The 23,954-nt window shown below is 43.1% G+C and overlaps 1 protein-coding gene across 2 annotated transcripts; it reads left to right on the top strand.

The window, feature by feature from the left end:
* The first annotated feature begins 15,636 nt into the window (after positions 1–15,636).
* On the top strand, positions 15,637–21,495 carry LOC127305675 (transcription termination factor MTERF4, chloroplastic). Of its 2 annotated transcripts, XR_007854064.2 has the most exons (3): positions 15,638–17,205; positions 17,303–17,365; positions 21,090–21,495. XR_007854064.2 is itself a non-coding variant. In XM_051336184.2 (1 exon), exon 1 carries the CDS (start codon positions 15,731–15,733, stop codon positions 17,204–17,206), a length of 1,476 nt encoding a protein of 491 aa, XP_051192144.1. In that variant the 5' UTR covers positions 15,637–15,730. The 2 variants fall into 2 exon arrangements, 1 of the variants encoding a protein (XP_051192144.1); XM_051336184.2 differs by lacking the exons at positions 17,303–17,365; positions 21,090–21,495 and having other exon boundaries at positions 15,637–17,206.
* Positions 21,496–23,954: the final 2,459 nt, after the last annotated feature.

Raw genomic sequence — 23,954 nt, 5'->3', positions numbered from 1 at the left:
ATTAGTTGAAAACACACAGCGGTCCTATCATATTTTGGCAAGGTGTCATCTTCTAAAATATTTTGTATGTAAATATTTGTATGTCTATTATCAATGCAATAAGAAAAACACCCATGCAGGACATCATCAATATCAAGATCACTCATATGTAACAAAGAGATTTTTCTCGACAGTTCTTCACACCCCAAAAATAAAGTAAGTTCATCATGCTGATTAGGAGTAATTTCACCATCACAATACAAATTTGCAGCACTCATTGGGTTCAAATTATCATTGGAGGAGCATTGAAAATTAAAATGACCCACTTCATGGCAAACTTCACAAATAAAAGGATAGAGGGCACAAACTTTTTTACCAAGATCATCTAGAGCCCTAAGCCACTTTCTAGTTTTTTCATTAGCATGATGAATACAATATTCATCTTTGATTTGATTAATTCCACAAGGTCTATGTATTCCACAAAAATTAACATGCTTATAGGAAATAGCATTCTTAGGAGTTTGAGCATGCTTATTGCAATAATTAACAACAATTTCATTCTTCATGCAAGCCTCTTTAAAAGGTTCATGATACTTATCAAAATTCTTTTTAGGCAATTCAAAATGAGAAGCAAAGGCTTTATAAAGATTTGCAGCAACTTGAGAGTCAAGACCATAAGTAGCACTCATATTTCGAAATTTATCGGTGTCCATAAAAGCTTCAATGCATTCATAATCATAATTTATACCTGACTCTTTACCTTCATTGTTCACCCATCCTTCAGCGTTCTCCTTAATCCGATCAAGAAGATCCCACCTAGCTTCAACCTCCTTGCTTGTGAAAGATCCCTCCGAACACGCGTCCAGATAGTCCTTGTGTTGTCCTGAAAGCCTCGCGTAAAAATTGTTAACAATAACATTACGGGGGAGCTCATGAATGGGACATTTGAGCATTAGTGACTTGGTCTCCCCACGCTTGAGAAATACTCTCTCCATCACGAGGATAAAAGTTATAAATATAATTCCTATCAATATGCACTTCATGAGGAGGATAAAATTTAGAATAAAAGAGAGATGCAATTTCCTCCCAACCAAGAGAATGTCTATTCTCCAACAATTTATACCAATGCGCCGCTTTACCAGACAAATAAACAGAGAGAATAGCTTCTTCCTCACTTCATCCATAGAGATACCTGCACACTTGAATAACCCGCATAATTCGTGCAAAAACAGTAAATGATCTCTAGGATGGACAGTTCCATCCCCTTTATAGTGGTTGTCCATAACACGTTCAATAATTTTCATAGGTATTTTATACGGAATACTTTCAGCAGGTGGATTTAAAATATCAGAAGCATCATTAGAGTTATCGCATATGGGAGATAAAGCATTATCAGAGCAAAATATTTCTTCCAAAGCTGAGGAGCAAAAAAGATTATTTTTATATAAACTAGCTTCCCCAAGCTTAGACTTATCCATAGTATTAGCAGTAATTGCATTCATACTAATAACATCGCTACTAGCATGCAAATAAGGTTCCATAGGTTTTTTAATTTTCGCATCAAACAATTCTAAATCAGGAAAAAGATTAAAAAGCTCACCAATTTTTTTGTTGTTTTCCATTATGCCTAACTAGTGAAAATAAAAACAAGAAACAAAAAGATGCAATTGCAGAATCTAAAGGAAATAGCTTCGAGTACTTGCAACGGCGCCAGAAAATAGCTTGGTAGCCGAGATCCGGAGTGTGAGTACCTTTTACCTTTCCTCCCCGGCAACGGCGCCAGAAAATAGCTTGATGTCTACGCCCCCTCCTTTTCCTGTAGACAGTGTTGGGCCTCCAAGAGCAGAGGTTTGTAGAACGGCAGCAAGTTTTCCCTTAAGTGGATCACCCAAGGTTTATCGAACTCAGGGAGGAAGAGGTCAAAGATATCCCTCTCATGCAACCCTGCAACCACAAAGCAAGAAGTCTCTTGTGTCCCCAACACACCTAATAGGTGCACTAGTTCGGCGAAGAGATAGTGAAATACAGGTGGTATAAATAAGTAGTAGCAACGGCACCAGAAAAGTGCTTTGCCCAGGACAGTAAACAAGCAGTAGTAACGCAGCAGTAGTAACGCAAAGAAACAAGAAACAAGCAGCAATAGCAGTATTTAGGAACAAGGCCTAGGGATCATACTTTCACTAGTGGACACTCTCAACATTGATCACATAACAGAATAGATAAATGCATACTCTACACTCTCTTGTTGGATGACGAACACATTGCGTAGGATTACACGAACCCTCAATGCCGGAGTTAACAAGCTCCATAATTCAATGTTCATATTTAAATAACCTTAGAGTGTAAGATAGATCAACACAACTAAACCAAGTACTAACGTAGCATGCACACTGTCACCTTCATGCTAAGAAAGGAGGCATAGATCACATCAATACTATCATAGCAATAGTTAACTTCATAATCTACAAGAGATCATAATCATAGCATACGCCAAGTACTAACACGGATGCACACACTGTCACCATTATACCGTGCAGGAGGAATAAAACTACTTTAATAACATCACTAGAGTAGCACATAGATAAATTGTGATACAAAACTCATATGAATCTCAATCATGTAAAGCAGCTCATGAGATTATTGTATTGAGGTACATGGGAGAGAGATGAACCACATAGCTACAGCGGAGCCCTCAGCCTCGGGGGTGGATTACTCCCTCCTCATCATGTAGGCAGCGATGGCGGTGAAGATGGCGGTGAAGACGGCGGTGGAGATGGCTCCGGGGGCAATTCCCCGTCCCGGCAGGGTGCCGGAACAGCGACTTCTGTCCCCCGAATTGGACTTTCGCGATGGCGGCGGCCCTGGATGGTTTTCTCTGTTTCCGTCGAACTGGTCGATGTTTTTAGGTCAGGGACGAATATATAGGCGGAGAGGCGGCGCAAGGAGGCGGCTGGGGCCCCCACACCATAGGCTGGCGCGGCCAGGGGGCCACCCGCGCCGCCTTATGGTGTGGGCCCCCTGCTGCCCGCCTCCGACTCTCCTTCGGTGTTCCGGAAGCTTCCGGGAATTCTAAGACTTTCGGTGTTGATTTCGTCCGATTCCGAAAATATTTCCTTACTAGGATTTCTGAAACCAAAAACAGCAGAAAACAGCAACTGGCACTTCGGCATCTTGTTAATAGGTTAGTTCCAGAAAACGCATAAATATGACATTAAGTATGCATAAAACATGTAGATATCATCAATAATGTGGCATGGAACATAAGAAATTATCGATACGTTGGAGACGTATCAGCCTTCACCGGTTTACTAGAACTTCATGGAGTTCCTTTCCGGTAGCGTTCGCAGTTCCATATCCCGGAACAGGGAGTGACAGGTCACGATTCATTACACTCTGCAGAGGTGTGTTGCTTTACCCATAAGAGATCTTAACCTTGGTGCCAACCGGGTGATCTTCCCGTCCACACTTCCTTTGGTGTGAGGCCCGGTATAAGGTCATAGCCAATCATATTCCTCCGCTACCTCGCACACCCACCCTTTGTTGCATACCCCGACCCTGGGTCCTCGCCGGTCCTCTTATACCAATTAAGGATGGACCCCGACCACGACGACAGTCTGGGATTGAACCAAACTCCTTCGCCGGTAGCTGCAACCCATCATAGACCACATTACCGTGGGGAATTAGAGTGGGATCCCCACCCTCAAGTTGTTCCGCAAGCCGCAACTGCTACGGTATGCACAACATAACCATGGGGAATTAGAGTGGGACCCCCACCCTCAAGTTGCTCTGCAAGATACAACCGCTACGGTAAGCGCATCCGTTGATGTACAAGAGGTGGAAATACGATTGACTAGTCCGTCCCATTCCAGATCTTATGGTTAACACGAGTTTTACGGCACAAGAATCACTGGACGACATTTGTTGTTTAATCCTAGATGGATATAAACCCTTGCAATGGAACCTCCACCATATCAACACAATCCATGGTTCCATTGCCCACCACATAGTCATATTCATAGTTATGAAAATAGTGGTTTTGCTTTTTATGCAATAGTGATAAACATAGTACTTTGCAAGTAATTTTGTAAAAATACTCAAATGACATGAGCAAGCGATGAACTTGCATTTCTTGACTGCAAGATTATGCAGGCAAGGTCTTCGATACGCAATAACTCCAAACTCTGAAATAGCATCATCGTCTGGTAAGGACGATGTTTAAAAGATTGGCAAGGATGCAATAATGCATAAGTATGAGATGCAATCGCTCTAAGCGTGACCTAACCCTAATGATTTAGGATTAGTGAGTGGTAATGATTAATTCAGGGTGTGTTGCACTTTTAGAGTGATTCACAAACAAGGTTCTTATTTAGGGTTGTGTTGTTTTAGAATCATAAGCAGGTGGTAAAATGCATAGTAACAATCATACACACCCAGGAATAGTAGTTGTATAATAAGTAGAGAGCAGTTGTCAATTTTAAGTCTTATAATGCATGGTTGATGATTACTTATTATATAATTAGGGTTTAAATCTCTATAATAATGATTTAACAGAATAATAAATAAGGAAAATTAGTTTTAAAGTTTTCTTTATTTATTTACTGGTTTCTATTTAATTTGGAAAGTTTTCCTAATTATTGAATTTTAATTGAATTTAGGATAAATGAAAAGGCTTATTTAATGAGTTTAAAATAATTAAATTTTATTAAAAATAAAATTCCATATTATATTTTTCTTGGATAGATTTTATTTTTAGGAACATTTTGATATCTCATTTGTAATTTTCTGAGTAAAAATGAATTTGCTATGAATTTGTAAAGCTTAAACTATTTTCTGGATTTTCAATTAAATGGAAAAGGCTAACTATACCGGTTCAAATCTATCTACAGGGGCTGACCGGTGGGGTCTTGATACGTCCAAAACGTATCTACTTTCCCGAACACTTTTGCTATTGTTTTGCCTCTAATTTGTGTATTTTGGATGCAACTAACACGGACTAACGTTGTTTTGTGAATCGCTCAGTGTCTCGTTTTTGTGCAGAAATCCAACTTTCAGGAAAATCCTCGGAATTTATGCAGAAGGCCCTATTTTCGCAGAACACTGATGGAGCCAGAAGGACAAGTCAGGTGGAGGCCCGAGGGCCCCACACCATAGGGCGGCGCGGCCCAGGGGGGGCCCGCGCGGCCATGTGGTGTGGCCCCCTCGGCTGGCCTCCGACGCCCTCCTTCGGACAACTTATCGCCCTCGACCTAAAAACGCACGGAGAGAAGTCGAAGTCGCCAGAAAGCCTCCAGAACGCCGCCACATCGCGAAACTCCGTCTCGGGAGCCAGAAGTCTCCGTTCTGGCACTCCGCCGGGACGGGGAATTGGAGGAGATCATCGCCGCCATCACCACCGACGCCTCTCCATCAACCAGCAATGTTTCCCCCATCCATGTGTGAGTAATTCCCCCGCTGTAGGCTGAAGGGGATGGTAGGGATTGGATGAGATTGGTCATGTAATAGCATTAGATTGTTAGGGCTTAGTGCCTAGTGTCCGTAATTGGTACTTTGATGATATTGTTGCAACTTGTTATGCTTAATGCTTGTCACTAGGGCCCGAGTGCCATGATCTCAGATCTGAACATGTTATTGTTTCATCGTGATATTTATTGTTTATGATCTTACCTGCAAGTTGTATACACATGTCGCTGTCCGGAACCAATGGCCCCGAAGTGACAGAAATCGGGACAACCGGAGGGAATGGTAGTGATGTGAGGATCACATGTGTTCACGGAGTGTTAATGCTTTGCTCCGGTACTCTATTAAAAGGAGTACCTTAATATCTAGTAGATTCCCTTGAGGCCCGGCTACCACCGGCTGGTAGGACAAAAGATGTTGTGCAAGTTTCTCATTGCGAGCACGTACGACTATAATTGGAACACATGCCTATTGATTGCTTTGTACTTCGACACCGTTTTATTATTATCTGCAAATGCCCTGCTATGATTGTTACATGAGTTTCTCTCATCCATGCAACGCCCGTTATCCGTCCCCGTGCCTACAGTATTTTAATCCTGCTGTTTACTATAATTACTACTGCTGTCTTTGTTACTTTGCTGCTGTTATTCTACTACATCTTGTTATAAAGCTGCATTACCGATAAACTCTTGCGAGCAAGTCATTTTCAGTGCAGCTGAATTGACAACTCCGCTGTTAAGGCTTCCAAGTATTCTTTGTCTCCCCTTGTGTCGAATCAATAAATTGGGTTTTACTACCCACGAAGACTGTTGCGATCCCCTATACTTGCGGGTTATCAAGACTGTTTTCTGGCGCCGTTGCCGGGGAGCATAGCTTTATTTGGAAGTTCACTTGGATTGATATTGTTCGCTGCAAATTCTCCATCATGGGTAAAACTCGCGATCCTAAAGTCGCCATATTACCATCCACTACAAGAAAAGGTACAACTCGAGTACCTACGCTACACTTGATTCACCATCTGTGATAAGTCAACTTGTTTCACCGCCGCAAGCTTCACTTGCTGGTACTTCTGCTGAATCTGAAAACTCTCATAATATTGATAATGTTTCTGCTGTGCTTGATGATAGTGGTTCATTGGGATCCTTTCTAGATGCTACAATTGCTAGGTCTAGACAAATTGAAAATACTGAAACTCCTGATGCTACTACACCTGTTAATTCACCTGAACTTGATTATTCTAGTGATGATCCTGATGAAGATTATGTGGAGCTTAATGATGATTTTATTAATAGATGCAATGCTACTACTGATGCAAGAAAAATTAAAAAGTTTCTCGCACAATATACTGTTAGACATAAGCTATCTCCTGATCCTGAATTTGCCACATCTCCTATATGCATTAAGGATAAAGATTATGATTTTTCTCTTGATCTATCTCATATAACTATTGTAGAGAAAACACCCTTTTGTGGTACTGAAAAAGAAAGTGCTGTAGAACACATGATTGAACTTTCTTCTATGAGTAGCTTGTTTTCTGATGATGTCAAGATGCGTACTTACTTTGTCACTAAAATTTTTCCTTTCTCATTAAAGGATGATGCTAAAACTTGGTATAATAATTTGCCTCCTGGTTCTATTAAAAATCCAACTGAGCTGCGTGATGTTTTCTTTCGAAAATACTTTCCTGCTAGTGCTCAACATATTGCTTTATAGAAAATTTATAGGTTTGACCAGGGAGATGAAGAGAAATTGCCTGAGGCTTGGACAAGATTTTGTTCTCTTATCAGAGCTCGACCTGGACATGATTTAGAAAAAAATGATCTACTTGATATATTTTATAGTGGACTAACCATTGAATCTAGAGCATATTTGGATAGTTGTGCTGGTTGTGTTTTCAGGAAAAGAACTCCAGACGAAGCTGAAAAATTATTGGCTAGAATAAGCCGGAATTATGATGATTGGAATATACCTGAACCAACTCCAACGCCAATATTGAAGAAGAGGGGTTTAATTGAATTGAATGATGAAGATATGAGGGAAGCTAAGAAGTCTCTCAAGGAAAAAGGTATTAAATCCGAAGATGTGAAGAATCTACCTCCAATAGAAGATATATGTGAGATAATTCCCCCTTCATCCATGATCGAGGTAAACTCCCTTCAACGCTTTACTAGGGAAGATATTCCGTATTCAAAACCTCCTGCTCAATGCTTAGATGAGTTTGATAATTATATTGTTAAGCAAGCAAATTTTAATATGAGAGTAGAGAATCATCTAATGGAAAATTCTCAAGCTATTAGCAATTTGCATGATATTGTGGAGAGAACCTCCAATGATGTTAAGATGCTTGTTAAACATTTTCAATTGGTTCAAACTCAAATTGATCAACTCACTAAAGTGCAAAATGATTTACTAAAAAATAATTCTAAAGAGAAACATGGTTATGAAGTAACAACTAGAGGTGGTGTCTCTACCCAGGATCCTCTATATCCTGCAGGGCATCCCAAAAGAATTGAACAAGATTCTCAACGAATTGAACCTAGTGCTCCTTCTAAGAAAAAGAAGAAGAAACATAAAAAGGTTGTAGAATCCTCTGAACATGTTAATGATCCTAATAGTATTTCTATTTCCGATGCTGAAACTGAAAGTGGTAATGAACGTGATAATGGTAATGATAATGATAAGAATGATGCTTCTGATAAAGAAGAAGTTGAAGATGAACCTGAAAAGCATGCTAAAAATAAAAAGTATACTAAAGAAGATTTTATTGCTAAGAAACATGGTAATGAAAGAGAACCTTGGGTGCAAAAGCAAATGCCTTTTCCTGCTAAGAAACTAAAATCAAAGGAAGAAGAACACTATAATAAATTTTGTGATTGGATGAAACCTTTATTCTTGCAAATCACTTTGACTGATGCTATTAAATTGCCTCCTTATTCAAAGTATATGAAAGATATTGTTACTAACAAAAGGAAAATCCCCAATGAGGAAATTTCCACCATGCTTGCTAATTACTCTTTCAATGGCAAAGTTCCAAAGAAGTTGGGCGACCCAGGTATACCTACTATTCCTTGTTCTATTAAGAATAATTATGTTAAAACTGCTCTATGTGACTTGGGAGCCGGTGTTAGTGTTATGCCTTTTTCTCTTTATAAGAGACTTTATTTAGATAAGTTGATACCTACTGATATATCTTTGCAAATGGCTGATAAATCTCTTGCTATTCTGTTGGTATATGTGAGGATGTTCCTGTTCAAGTTACTACTAACTGCTTGATATTAACTGATTTTGTTGTATTGGAAATGCCTGAAGATGATAATATGTCTATTATTCTTGGGAGACCTTTTCTTAACACCGCAGGGGCTGTTATTGATTGCAATAAAGGAAAGGTTACTTTCAATGTTGATGATAAGGAGCATACCGTTTATTTCCCCAAGAGGATTGATAAAGTATGTGGAGTCAATACTATTTCTAATGTGAGAACTATCAAAATTGGAACAATTGATTGTCCTATATATGAGCCTAAAGAAGAATATCAAACTCTTATGATTGGATCCATATCAATACAATTCAAGGTAACATGATTGATTTGAGGTTTATTTCTTCTTATGCTATGTAAAATTTATTTGGTGGCAAGACTTGATCAACCTTGTTAACAAATATTTTTTTATATGCATAGATGGGGTAAACAACATCTCTTTCTTCCTCCACTTGTTTTATTTGCTGTAGCACTTTTGATTTGCAAAGCTCCTTAGTTAATTAGAGATTTCAAAAATTTTCCTGGCCAGTAATAATAAACTTAATACCCAGAATTGTGCATTTTTCAAAGTTTTCAAAAATTCACAAAAATTATACCGTTGGTCCTATTTTTCGAAGAGGCACCTGAGATCACCTGGGGATGACCAGAGGGGCACCCCAGGGGGCCACCCCACCAGCCGGTGCGGCCAAGGAGGGGGGCGCGCCACCCTATGGTGTGGGCCCCTCCTTGCCCCACTACTTCATCTCTTTCTCCCAGAATCTTCTCTCTCCCGAAAAAACTCGAACCAGCTTTCTCTCACTCGCGTTTTTCTCAAGAGCTCAGGATTTTTCGATCTCTTTGCTCAGCCCAGATTTCTGTCTGAAATTTGGCACATTTGCTCTCCGGTATGTGACTCCTCCGATTATCCAAGTAGAATTTTGTTTGGTTGAGTATATCTTGAATATTTTCCTGTTGTAGGTAACATGTTTAGTGAGCTTGTATGCTTGTTCTAAGTTGTATAAACTAGTTTTGATGCATGATTAGTACTCTAGCGAGTTCCTATAGTAGTTCCCCTTGATTATATGTCACCAAATCAAGTTCTATATCACTTGTTGAAAAATTTCAGAAAAGGAAGATGAAGAAGTTCAACTTTGGAGAATTGTTTCAGAGGGGAACAACCAGCACCGGGAGGCCTTCTAGGACCGCCACCCGACTTAGGCGATCATACAATGAGGATATCATCGCGCCTAGCTTCGCGCCCGAAGAGGACAATGGGGCTCCTAATGCTTCGTCTTTTCCATGCTATGATTTTCTGAGAAATGCAGGGATATTGGATGATTTCTTCACCCTCGTCAACAGGGCGGGCTTAGCCGCCTACGTGGGAGATGAAAGGGAGCAATACTATATGCTCACCAAAATCTTCGTCGAGAGCTTCAAGTTCCACAACAAGCAATATGGGCCGACAGTTGCATTCAAGATTTATGGTAATCCTATTACTATGGATTTGGAAGCATTTTGTGTTGCATTGGATATTGCCCCTGTAGGTACAGCAAGGAGGATTGATGACAACCCCCGGGATCTGTTGGAGCTCTATCGAGGGATCACCGATGATGATTGTCGCACCATTCAGCGCGGCAAGATAAGAAACATCCAACTCCCCGCCATTAGGTACTTTGCCTATTACATTGCTACTAGCATTCTTGGTAGGGAGAACACTAGCAATATTTCTAGCTACCATCTTGCTTTCTTGAACGCTGCACTTACTGGACAGACATCATATCATCTTGGTTCTCTTATTGCTCGCCGCCTGTCTAACAGGGGGCCTATTTTTGGAGGAACTATTGCATTGCGCATTTTAACACATTTAAGACTTCCTCTTGATTCTAATGATGTGCCATTAACCCCTAGGAGACTTGATATTGCTGCTATGAAAAGCCATCATTTTGTTACCGCTGATTCCACTTTAGATAATATGGTCTATAGAATGTTGTTTGCTGACGGGGATGAGAAGGAAATTCCTCTTCCCCAGCCAGGTTTGTTCAGTATTGACAGGCAACCATGGTCGCGCACCAAGGAGGAGGTGGAGGAAAAGATGAAGATACAAGACTTCCACCAGCAGCATGACTCCGAGGACGCCGAGCCCTCCTACGATTACACCGTCACGTATCCGGGTGCTTCCTCTAGCACATATCCGGAATATGATCCATCTTCGTCATACTACGGAGATGCTACTTCATGGCCTCGATGGGATTGAGCTCCACTTAGGCCAAAAGCCTAAGCTTGGGGGGAGGTATACCGGCATCACTCATTCTATGCATATTATGATTGCTGGATACTTGTATATACTTGTTTAGTTTGTTTGAGTGGTTTTCTAATGAGAGAAAGATGATATTTGGGGAAGTGCTGATTGAAAACAGATTCTGGGCTGTCACCATAAAAATTCTCAAAAACAGCCAGAACGTTATTTTGCGAAGCCAATTTTTGAGCATGTTCCCCAGGTTGTTATCTAACTTTCATTAGTTGAACACTTTTCGATTTGAGCAGTGGAAGAATTTCTTAAAAATCGAGTACTGTACTGCTGTCAAGTTTGATGAATTTCTGCTGTTTTATGTTTATGTGAGTCTTCTAGTTTGCCATTTCTTGTTTTTGCTTTGTTTCTTTCCTAAAACACAAAAAGAACAAAAATATTTCTGTTGTTTCTCTTCACCATTTGTTTGTTTTGGTTTCTTGCTTTTACTTTGCTTTATTTGCTATCGTTGGTTTGCTATAAGAAAATCCAAAAAGATTTTGCTTTGTTCGCTTGTTTCCTCTTGTTCTTGTTTCCAATTCGAAAACACCAAAAATATTTGCTGTTCTTCTTTGGTTTGTAAAGTTCATTTTGAGTTCAATGGTCTTCGGTGGCTGGAGCGTGGTTTTCATTTCATATTATCCAAGCTACACAAGTGAAAGGCAATAATGACGATCTACGACAATTGGATTGTGGTGAGAGGCTGGTATGAACTCTATTTGTTTTCATTTTTGTACATATACTCATCCATGTGAGCATGCTTAGTTGGTTCATGTGAGGTATATGTCATTTGAGAAAGTCTAGTAGTTCATGATCTCTCATGGTTAGCTCCAATTTATTAATATGAGTAGCATGTCATGGATGTTTGCTTGCATTGTTTTATTCATAAATAGGTATGACATTGTGGTATCCTCCTCTGAATAATTCATTTATATCGACTTGGCACGTGCTCACGCATGCATATGACTGAACAAAAGTCAACTAAGCCTCGATGATTTAATTTACTTCAGAGTTCTTGTATCACTTTTATGCCTCAGTCAATTTATTTTGCCGCAAGCATGATTATGACAGTTATTGCTCTCTTGATTTGTCGCTCCCCAGTCTATTGCTAGCCTGCACTTGTACTGAGCGGGAACACCGCTCGTGCTTCCAAACACCTGAAAACCAAGTTGTTCCAAAGTGTCCACCATAAATACCTATGCATGGCATTTCAAACCATTCCAAGTAAATTCTCATGCGCTACCTTTAAAACCTTCAAAATGCTTCTCAATTTGTGTTAATGTTTCATAGCTCATGAGAAAGTATGTGGTGTTTAACTTTCAACCTTGTCATTTACTCTTGACGGACTTTCATTATGGACTAGTGGCACATCCGCTTATCCAATAATTTTGCAAAAAGAGCTGGCAATGGGGTTCCCAGCCCCGATTAATCAAACTTCATTAATAATTCTCTTCACATGTTTTGCTCTGATTCATCAGTAAGCAACTTAATTTTGCAAATAGACACTCCTCCATGGTATGTGATTGATGGAAGGCACCCGAGGATTCGGTTAGCCATGGCTTGTGTAAGCAAAGGTTGGGGGGAGTGTCACCTATAATAAAACTAAAATACGTGTGTAAACAAAAGAGAAGAGGGATGATCTACCTTGCTGGTAGAGATAACGTCCTTCATGGGAGCCGCTCTTAAAAGTCTGGTTGGCAAGGTAGTTGGTGTACCCATTACCATTCGTTGACAACAACAAACACCTCTCAAAATAATTTTACTCTTGTTTAAAAAATGAAAAGCTCTAGCGCATGTTAATCCCTGCTTCCCTCTGCGAAGGGTCAATCTTTTACTTTTATGATTTGTCTCCATCCTTTTTTTGAGCACTTTCTTGAGAGCACAACTGTCATTCTTAGTACAATATGCTTGTCTCAAAATATGATTGATTGTAGTATAACTTTGATGCTTTTATCTTTGACAATCACTATTTCTAGTCTTTCTATGAACTTCAGAGGTGCCTGAGCATTTATGTTTTGCTGATCAAATATGGGCAAGCGAGATACCACTCTATCATACTCTTTTATGAATATTGCAATCCTGCTTATAGACATGATTCATGATGCTTATTATTAATTGTTGGTACCTCTTCATGATTGACATAGCTGTTAGATGATCTTATTTGCATGCATCTTATTATGAACTGCCTAAGTGTTAGTCATAGCATGAGAATATATACATCATATGAACAAATGTGTTCGTGAAAGTTCTTTTATCGCATCAGTTGTTAACTGAATTGCTTGATGACAAGCAATAAGCTAAGCTTGGGGGGAGTTGATACGTCCAAAACGTATCTACTTTCCCGAACACTTTTGCTATTGTTTTGCCTCTAATTTGTGTATTTTGGATGCAACTAACACGGACTAACGTTGTTTTAGTGCAGAATCGCCTCGTGTCTCGTTTTTGTGCAGAAATCCAACTTTCAGGAAATTCTCGGAATTTATGCAGAAGGCCCTATTTTCTCAGAACACTGACGGAGCCAGAAGGACAAGTCAGGTGGAGGCCCGAGGGCCCCACACCATAGGGCGGCGCGGCCCGGGGGGCCCACGCGGCCATGTGGTGTGGCCCCCTCGGCTGGCCTCCGACGTCCTCCTTCGGACTATTTAGAGGATGCCGGTGAAGATGCTCTAAGAGCCGTGCTTGGTTGCACAAGGTCGCGAGAAAATGGACAGCTACATGTACGACGTTGCTTGCTTTTGCTTTTGCTTGCACGGGCAACTCCACCAGCTCGACATACATGAGAGCCCCTAGTAGCACGCAACCGGAGCGAGGGCGCCGCGGCCGAGGCCGCGCGCGGCCGTTGAAGTTGAAGTTTGCAGGTTGCCGAGGACTCTCGCCGGCTCTCTCGATCGATCAGAGGCACGCGCGCACGACGCAACAACTGCATGATGGACTGACTGACAGCAACTTCTATCGGCCAAAAAGGAAGCGCCAAAAGGCAGATGAGAGCGAGCTAGCAGTCCTTAAATAGGAAGAAGAACCCAATCTGCCTTGTGATTCTGCTCGCGTGAGAGAGATCGATGGGCTGCGAAAGAGACGAACTAACTGCGGTACAGTCGGACTCGGACCCGCGGCGTGTGTCTGTGTGTGTGGTTGGCACGTACGTACGGCCGGGCTCGGACAGTGAGGCTGTGAGGGTCGACGGATCCAGACGCGAGATGGCGAAGTATGCACGAGATGCATGTGCGGCGTCGAATCGACGCTGTTCACCCCGTAATGGCCACCATCGCCGTAGGTCCGGTGTATCTGGTGCAAAATTCTACCCTTCTAAACACCATTAGTTTTTTTTTTTTCATTTTTAAGCGCAAAATATGTGGTATTTCTGGTTGAGATTTTGTATGCTCGTAGAGCACATCATTATCTACATCTATGATTTTTATTTTCGAATTTTCTAAACCTATGAAATGTTGTTTTCAAATTTTGCACTATATTTTGGATCCAAGTAGCTCGAGCTCTGGAAGGCGACCTGCTCGCGGTCGTGGAAGCCTGGGTCGTCGATGATCCGCCAGCCTAGCTCCGGTGGATCTGGCGGCCGGTAAAGGTTCATAGTGTGGGGGTTGTCGGCATAGCTTCGAATGAAGGGGGTTTAGTCCTAGGATCCCTCTCACACCATGATGAAGATCTGCTTGATGAATGTCTTCATTGATATGCTAGAGTGTCGAGTTTTGAAAGGCTCTGCCGACGAACTCCAATGAACGATATGCCAGGAGATTGCCGGGGCGGATGGGATTCTGTCGCACGCAAGCGTGTTTTTTTACTATTTGATTTTAGAGGGAGCGACGCAAAGTTTTGAAGTTTGTTGCCATCAAGGGTTATATCTTTAGTCCATGGTGAAGTCAGCCATGGAGAATGGAATGAAAGACGAGATGTGGAAACTAGTAATGGTGGTTCGAGTCTTGGTAGTGATTAGGTTTTGGCTTGGTGATCCATGACTTAGAGCAGCGGCATTGGAAAATGGGGGCGACAACATATGAGAAAATCCAGAATCTAAACTTATAGGGTGAAAATGTAAGGTATGGTCTTAATTGGTTGCGCCTAGCAATGGACTTGTTTAAGGCATTGTTTTGTGGGCGGAGTCTTTTTCCTCGGTGAATACCTATGATCTATAATCAGAGCGATGACGATGCTTGGGCACTATTTCCTTCTTAAAGACGTTGTGTTTAGAGAAGATGGATTTCAGGCTCTGTCTTGGTGTGTTTGGTCTGCTTTTACAAAAAATAAATCACTGTAGTGAGATTTTTTTCTGTATTTTTTTATGTATGTATCTGTAGCCAATGTGTTGTTATAGAGACTGGATGTACTTTGTAACTTTGCGATATTAATATATTTCATTTTCTCAAAAAAGGTAGCTCGAGCTCCAGAGTCGTATTTGTGCGGTGGGAAGCCTTTTCCCTTTTTTTTCTAGCAAAATCGGAAGCCCTTTTTTAAGAAGCCATGTAGCTGGTTTTTTGGGGGAATGTATCTCGTTTCCTTAGGGGTGGCCATGTAATTCAAGAAATCTGGTCCATGGGAACCAAGGCCCAATATAGGAGGCCATGAAAGAACGCTGCGGGATCAGCCCACATGTAAATGAGATGACAAGCACGGCCCGAAAAATATAGACCACGCACAGCCCAGAACAAAACAAGTAAACACGCATTCCGGTTCGGCCCACCACGATACCACAAACCCCACCGCCACTCTCTCCCAGCCTCTGCACCGCCCGCCGCCGCTCCCGGCGCGCCGCCGTAGCCATGCTCCCCCTCGCCCGCGCGGCCTTCCGCAGACTCAGCCCAGCATCTTCTACCGCGGCAGCGTCAGATGTGCGCCTCCTCCTCCTCGCGCCGCTCTCCTCCAAGTCGTCGGCGGCCGCGCCGCCGGAGTACCAGATGCCGTCGGTGACGTGGGGCGTAATCCAGGGCCGCAAGGAGCGGCTCGTGTCCCGCGTGCTGGCGCTCGACTTCCTCCGCTCCGCCGGCGTCTCCGACCCGGCGGGCGAGCTGGAGGCCGTGGAGCTGCCCTCCTCCCTCGACGTGCTGCAGGAGCGCCTCGACTTCCTCCTCCGCCTCGGCCTCTCCACCGACGACCTCTCCGCCTACCCGTTCCTGCTCGCCTGCTCGCTCCGCAAGAACATCATCCCCGTCCTCTCCTACCTCGAGAAGCTGGGCGTCACGCGCGCGCGCCTCGCCGCCTTCGTCCGCGCCTACCCGGCCTGCCTCCACGCCTCCGTCGCCGTCGACCTCGCCCCCATCGTCAAGGCGCTCCGCGGCCTCGACGTCGACCGCGAGGACATCCCGCGCGTCCTCGAGCGCTACCCCGACGTCCTCGGCCTCAAGCCCGACGGCACCATCAGCACCTCCGTCGCCTACCTCGTCGGCATCGTCGGGGTCGCGCCGCGGGACATCGGTCCCATGGTAACTCACTACCCGTTCTTCCTCAGCATGCGCGTTGGCACCACCATCAAGCCCTTGTGCGACTACATCACATCCCTCGGGCTGCCCATGCGGATTCTCGCGAGGATTATTGAGAAGCGGCCGTACATTCTCGGCTATGATCTCGAGGAGACCGTCAAACCGAATGTCGAGGCGTTACTCAGCTTCGGCATTCGGAAGGAGGTGCTGCCGCTTGTCATTGCGCATTACCCATCTATTCTTGGCTTGCCTCTGAAAGTGAAGCTTGCGGCGCAGCAGTACTTCTTCAACTTGAAGCTCAAAATCGACCCTGATGGGTTTGCCCGAGCTGTCGAGAAGCTGCCGCAGCTCGTGAGCTTGCATCAGAACGTGATACTGAAGCCCGTGGAGTTCCTCCGTGGACGGGGGATTACCGATGAGGATGTTGGGCGGATGCTGGTCCGGTGCCCGCAGATTCTTCTGCTGCGGAACGAGCTCATGAAGAACAGTTTTTACTTCTTCAAGAGTGAGCTCAAGCGCCCGATAAGTGAACTGTTGGAATTCCCAGAGTACTTTACATATAGCTTGGAGTCGAGGATCAAGCCTAGGTACATGAGAGTTGCAAGCAAGGGGATTAGATGTAGCTTGGATTGGTTTCTCAACTGCAGCGATCAGAGGTTTGAGGAAAGGATGCGGGGGGATTTTATTGAAGGGGATGCACCAGGACCTTCATTTACAATGGGCGGGAAGCTTCAGATGCCTGGCAACCAGTTAGTGTCAGATGATGATAACGAGGATAGTGATGACGAGGTGCTATATAGGCGGACAGTCATGCTCTAGTGAGTTTAACTACTTCTCGTTGCTTTCCTCCTATGTTGTAGCACTCTTAACAGTCTGCGAGTTGAGAAAATTAAACAATGGTCAATATTGTTTCAGATTTGGTGGAAGATAATCCAAAAAGGTCTTCCATGATGTGGTTCATCAGCACCATAAAAGCCAGTGAGTTCTAAACTTCTAATTAGCAATTTTTTTACATGTCTAGTAGTATCTATATTCGGCTGGTATCCATTGCTATCTGGCGTCCAGATCAATTTATTCTAGAGTGAGAAATGTATTTGTCTGGTGTCAATTGCTAGCTGGTATCCAGATCAATTTATTCTAGAATGAGAAAGGATATTTTCATTAATACCATCAGTGCCAAATTAGTGGTGTGCTACAGCCATCTCATCTTGTATAATTTTCTGGTCATTAATAGCGAAGAGAACTTTTAAGCAGTTCACGCTGCTCTGTGGAGCTAAAATCAGCAGTCACTATTGCAACAGTAGATAACAAAAGGGCTATTCATTGTTGTAGTGTGAAATACCGGTAACAATAAGCCGTTTTTAATACAAGATTATTGAGAAATGAGGGTGGAAGGATGTTCTTGAAGACACCGTAGATCTTTATACCGAACTTTCCTGTGATAAGCTGTTCTATGTTCTGCTCTGTAGAAAATAGTCAAAATAGTAATCAACATAGAACTTTGTAATTTATGAGTTACTTTCTGGGTGTTAATGTTAATTCCAGGTTTTTGGGTTTATTTTTCCAAACTCATATATCACCATCACACAGTAGCACACTAGCACCCTTGGTTGTCTTTGTTTGGAATTGAAATTCAGTTTTTGATACAAGATTATTGAGAAATGAGGGTGGCAGGATGTTTTTGAAGACACCATAGATCTTTATACCGAACTTTCCTGTGATAAGCTGCTCGTAGTCGAAATAGTAATGAACGTAGAACTTTGTAATTTATGAGTTACTTTCTGTGTGTTGATGTTAATTCCAGGTTTTTGGGTTCATTTTTCCAAACTCATATATCACCATCACACAGTAGCACACTAGCACCCTTGGTTGTCTTTGTTTGGAATTGAAATTCACTAACTGCTCAAGCATCCTCACGTGCTAGCAGCCAAATGTTGTCGGGTGGCTTCCCTAAACAACTTATCGCCAAAGGTACTTGGGAACATCCTCTGATCATGCCTGTCGAAGGATGAAAGCAGGGGCTCAATGTGTAATCAAAGAATTGCTCAAGCAAAACAGGCGTGACAACTTAGTGATGACAATCTAGTCCCACTGAAGAAGAATAGTTGATTGTTGCAAGTTGTCAGTTTTTGTTACTTTAGGGCAGCGTGTTATCACACAGTAGGTTTTGATTTTTGCACATGTAGTACAATGTACTGCCTATAACTCAAATGCGCAGCAGTAGACGTACTGTTTACATAAGCAGCCATTGTGGTGTTTTGGGTCTCAATGCAATATTCAAATCTGAAAGAGAGCAGACTTCGGGGGCCATTATGAGGAGCTATCTGGGCATTTATTCTCGAGTGTGCAACATTGCACTTTTCCTGCAGCGTTTTCTGTCTGAGCTGGAGCGATCAATCAGACAAGTCAGTCAAGATTAGCACTGAGACCAACCATAGTTGTTGGATTAGAGCTGAAATCACATCAAAATCATGAGCTAACGAAGGCAGACTTTCAGCCTACAAACTTTTCCTCAAGTAGTATCATGCAAGATCATCACGAGCATGGTGGCATCACGTAGCATCTGACGTGGACCTTGAGCAGCTGCAGTTCCGGCATGATCTCTATGGTCACGATGAAGAGCATAAGAACCGGTTGGATGTCAACATCATTATTTGCACATTTCGTGTGAGGATTTTTAAGAAAAATGTAGGATTACCAATGTAGATCAGATTTTAAATGGTTCTCCATTCAAATTGAGATATAATCTACCTGGATAGGGGATGTTAATCTTTATTTTGGTGTTTGCTGTTCTTGATGCGTTACTACCAATCTGCTGCTGGAGTGCTGATAATTGTCTTCTTAGTGTAAGCTAATCATATCTTTTACTACAGATCTTGCTCTTGCATCTGATAACTGTGTTCATAATCTATGCTAATCTTGTTCAGTGCAAGAGCTTTGAATTTGTATTGCAAAAATTCCAATGGTATTGATACATCCAATCTGCTATTTTTTATCAACCAAGAAACTGCCTGCAAATGGTTATTGATCCCATTGTTCTTTGTGATAAACTAAAGGAGCGTTAGAATAATTATGAGCATTGAAATGATTATGGGGTTTTAGTTGAGTGGAAGAGTAATTCTTTTTTTACCCAATGTCCACTCTTAATCACTTCAGTGTTTACTCTAGAATCTTTGTTGAAGATGCCAAGTGTATGTAATGACACTTACTAATGAGTATTAGCACAGCTTCATGCAGTGCATAGCAGCCTGCTTGACATGACAATGCGAGTAATTATCATGTCTTTTGTGGACTCACACATCAGCTATTGAACTGGTATAGGAGTAAACGCTACCGCGAGAGCGGAATGAGCAGGGGGCAAACCAATATATGATGACATACTTTAGGGGAAAAGAATATATCTAAATGATGCATATGATAACTCAGGCACGAGCTGCGTGGATGGGATTCTGAAACAAGGATTAAGTGTCGTTCGACAAGTCACACGACTTGTCTACAGGTCGCAACCTGACTGTCAATAAGCTGGAGCGACACGACAAGTTAAACTTGTCGATCGACAAGTTGACAAGTCAATGACTAATCACATGGACTGGGAAATAAAAAAATCCCATCCCGTCCACGAAACCCTATCTAAACAGATCGTGCCCTCCAGGCTCCCACCCAGCCGCGGCCCCTCACATGGATGCTCCCCTCTCGCTGCCCCTCACGTGGCCGCCGCCGGCTTGCCGCTAGCGCTGCTGCCGCCTTCTCTCATCACGTGGACACATTTGTCACAGTATCAGGTTCCTCTCCACTCCCCATGCCCTGAAAATTTTGTACAGTAAGTCTGTGTATTTTTTTAGTAGTTTCAGGTCAATACATATCGACTTGTCTATCCCTTGTCGAGACTTTCACGACTTGTGAGCTTGTTGGTACCCGAGCGACAAGTTGCGACACGTCCGCACGTAGTCCTTGTTCTGAAACCACCTGTGCTCAGGTGATAGCCTTTCGAGCACTCACTGTTTGTAATGTACAAATAGCTTGTTTCTCTCCACACTATCTGACCTAGAATCAGCTTCAATGGGATGAAACGTAGCATGCATGAGATTTAGAAAAAGCACATTTAAGCGGTTTTGGTTTCAACGATTTTCTGGAGGCCTCTCAATCCAAGGGTGTGTGATACACAAGCACACCTCCCATGTGCGCTCTATTCCTACATTTATGCTTCAACACATAAAAATACATTTCCTTGGGTGAATATATATATAGGTGTGATACCGTGCTTGTTTTTATAGCCTCGTCGTGCTCTACCTTTCAGTTGTCTTTTATTACTCTAGTACCACGTGTTAGCACGACATAGGTTCTGATTTTTGTAACATGCTGTACTATGTACTGTTTGTCCTCTCAAATGTTCAGCGTAGCATAACCTTTTGCCCACCTGTACATCGATATTCGTTAGGCCATTCTGAAGACACTACATCTTTATAGTTGAACTTCCTTGTGATGAGTTCTGTTTCTTCCACAGTAGAAGATAGTTAAAATGTAATAATTTAAAGAACTTTGTAATTCGTAATTTACTTCCCGAGTATTAAAGTTAAATCCAGGTGGTTTATTTTGTTCATTACTCCAAACTTATATATCACCATCGCTCAGTAGCACGCTAGCACCATTGGTCATCTTTGTTTGGAACTGAAATTCACTAACTGCTCTCCTCACATGCTAGATGAAAAGGCTTTGGCATTTGATGGTGGGTTCTCCTGCCACCAACCACCAGCCAAGGTCACCACCTGGGTGCTGGTCTAAGCATCGTCTTCTCCGAGAGTGCAAGAGGTACTCAGGTACAGCCTTTGGTTGTTCTGCGTGACCATGAGGGATGAAAACAGGACGTCTGTATATAATTCTGAACAGGTGATCAAAGAATCGCTCTAGCTAAAGGGAAATGAAGTACTATTCGTGATGAAAATCTTGTCCCACTGAAAAAGTAGTTGATCGTTGCACTAGTTGATTTTTGTTACATTAGGACAGTGTGTGATCACACGGTAGGTTCAGATGTTTGTAACATGTGGTACAACATTCTGTCTGTAACTCAAATCCCCAGCAATAACAGTAACATTTGCCCAATGCTTAAACAGACACCAGTGTACGTCTTACATTGCTGTAGCATCAGTGTTCTGGGCGTTGTGACGTTTAAGTCTGAATGCACTTCAGTTGATGGCAGATCTTTATTTAAATCTGAAACGAAGTTGCATGTGTAGCTATGTCGATATCTCGATGAGCTGTGTGAGCCTTTCTTCTGCAGTTTGCAACCCAGCCTTTTCTGCTTATAAGCTGAAGCGATCGACCAGGCAAGTAGGCAACCTAATTCGTTGACCGGTCACTCAGCACAGTAATAAAGTCAGTCACCAGATAAGCGCTGAGATGACACATCAAGGTCAACCAAACAAGAGTCATCGGATTAGAGCAAATATCACATCAAAGTTGTGTGCTAATTTAAGCAGACTTGCAGTACGTACGAGTTTCCTCTCATGTATCTCTACTAATAAGTTACGGATCGGTGGTGTTGGTAGGTCAAAAAAACCGGAATAAATTTTCGTCCGTCAAAAAAACCGAAACTCCGTGGTGTTGGTAGGTTAAAAAACTAGATGAACCGCTTTGGTACGTCAAAATAACCAGGACCTTGTTTGCTTCCGTTGTAGAAAAAACCGGCAGATGTTCCTTTGTTCACGTTGAATCTTGGGTCTCTTCCGTGAAGGAGTTCGCATGGAACTCTGATTGGTCTCGCGTACAAGCCAAAAAAGAATAGAGAAGGAGACCAGACCGGATTGTACTACTTGCGATTGCCATAATATGTCTACTGGAGGCCAGAGCCACGCTGATCGATTGAAAAAAAAAAACACTCACGCGGAGGCCAGAGCGAGCCGAAGTAGGGGAGGGCTCCGCTGTCGTGGGAACTGTTCTGGGCGGAACCGCTCGGGCGGAATAGAAGCTCGGATGTGCGCGCAGTGCTCGCCTACATGAGCCTCGTCAGGCCGTCGCAGATGAGGAGGAGCTTCCCAGGATCGTCGAGGCCAACATGCCAAGCTACAGGCTAACATCATAGGCATGAAGTTCGAACCGATCATCATCAGACTGGAAGCACAATCTTCGCCGGCAAGTTGCGAATCAAAAGATCCGATCGAGATGAAGCTAACACCATCAATCTTCGTTGCCAAGTCGGGAATCGATCGATATTCGCCGCCACGGAATACCGCTTGTGGTGGGCCACCAGCACCACAACTGAGGTGCGCCACACACCGCAGCGCGAGGAGCACCGCATCCATGACCTGATCCCCGCCGCCCAGTGCGACGAAGAGAGAACGAGCAGCTCGGCGTTGAAACCACCGAGGACCGCGGACGCTACTAGCGCCAGCTGCGCCACGACGATCCATAGTTCCATACTACCCCGCGGCCGCCCCTGTCATCGCGCAACTTGTCGGCACTATTCCCGTTGCCTGCCATCGCCACTCGCCGCCTCAGGCTACTGGGACATGACCTTGTCGACCACTAAGGAAAATATGACAATTAGGACTGTTGCGGGCGCCGCAATAGTATGAGCCGCTGCGAGTATGTAGAGGGGAAGAGGAAGGCAGTCCACTCAAGGAATCCGGTGGCGGCCACAGGTTGAAGGTAGCACTTCCTCGTGGCGAGCCACAACGGGGGCGTCGAGGTGATCTCCATGGGCGGTTGAGGCTTGTGCGTTGGCGGCTCTTGCTCGGGCTCTCCTCGCTCTCTCATGCATCCTCGGGTCCTTCACCGACTCTCTCAAGGGTCCCCGACGGCCGCTTACACTACGGCGTCAAAACATCCAAGGGCCTATGGCTGTTCAAACACCCACCGAGTCCTACCACGCTGTGAATCCTGCTCTTTCTCTCCTTCCCGCCTACGCACATGCGACAACACAAGATCCTTAATACTTCCCACCCACGAAGGTTATCTGAGATTTGACACAAATCTCAGATAATTTTCATGAGACCGAAGGGGTAGATTAAGCTTACAAGTGTATAAACAAAATTTGGTAACTGCTGCATGTTCACAATTTTCTTGGCCGAAGTACTACAGTTTCAGGTTTAAGCAATGAGCAACGATATATTTCAATTGTAATTGTAATCGGAGCAAACTGATTTTTGTTGAGATATGAATTAACATTATAGTACTAATTTCGTAGTAACATGCAGAATTGTAGTCAGAGAGCTTAGCTCGAAACAAATTAGTACAACATGTGCATTAGTTTTTTTAACAAATTATTAATACTATAATGTTATTATCATGGTTCGTAGCGAAGCACGGGCAACGTGCTAGTACTTACGTAAGATCTTGACACCAACCAGGCAATCAAAAAAAAAACTTCACTGCACGGAAATTGTCATGCCAATGAACACTTAATTCTTGATTCTACACTAGGGCAGCGTCAGTTGACAATGAGCACGGTGTCATCATGTAGCATTGGCGAACGACGAGATCAGGAGGCTGAGCCGGTGGGAACTGGTCATCCTCAGAAGATGATGGAGATTTGCTGGGAGGAGAATAGGTACTTGAGGTTGAGCTTCAG

The sequence above is a fragment of the Lolium perenne genome, chromosome 6 (genome assembly GCF_019359855.2).
Source record: "Lolium perenne isolate Kyuss_39 chromosome 6, Kyuss_2.0, whole genome shotgun sequence".
Lineage (NCBI taxonomy): Eukaryota > Viridiplantae > Streptophyta > Magnoliopsida > Poales > Poaceae > Lolium > Lolium perenne.
The sequence above is the reverse complement of the archived record's forward strand: the minus strand, read 5'-3'. Positions and strand labels throughout refer to the sequence as shown.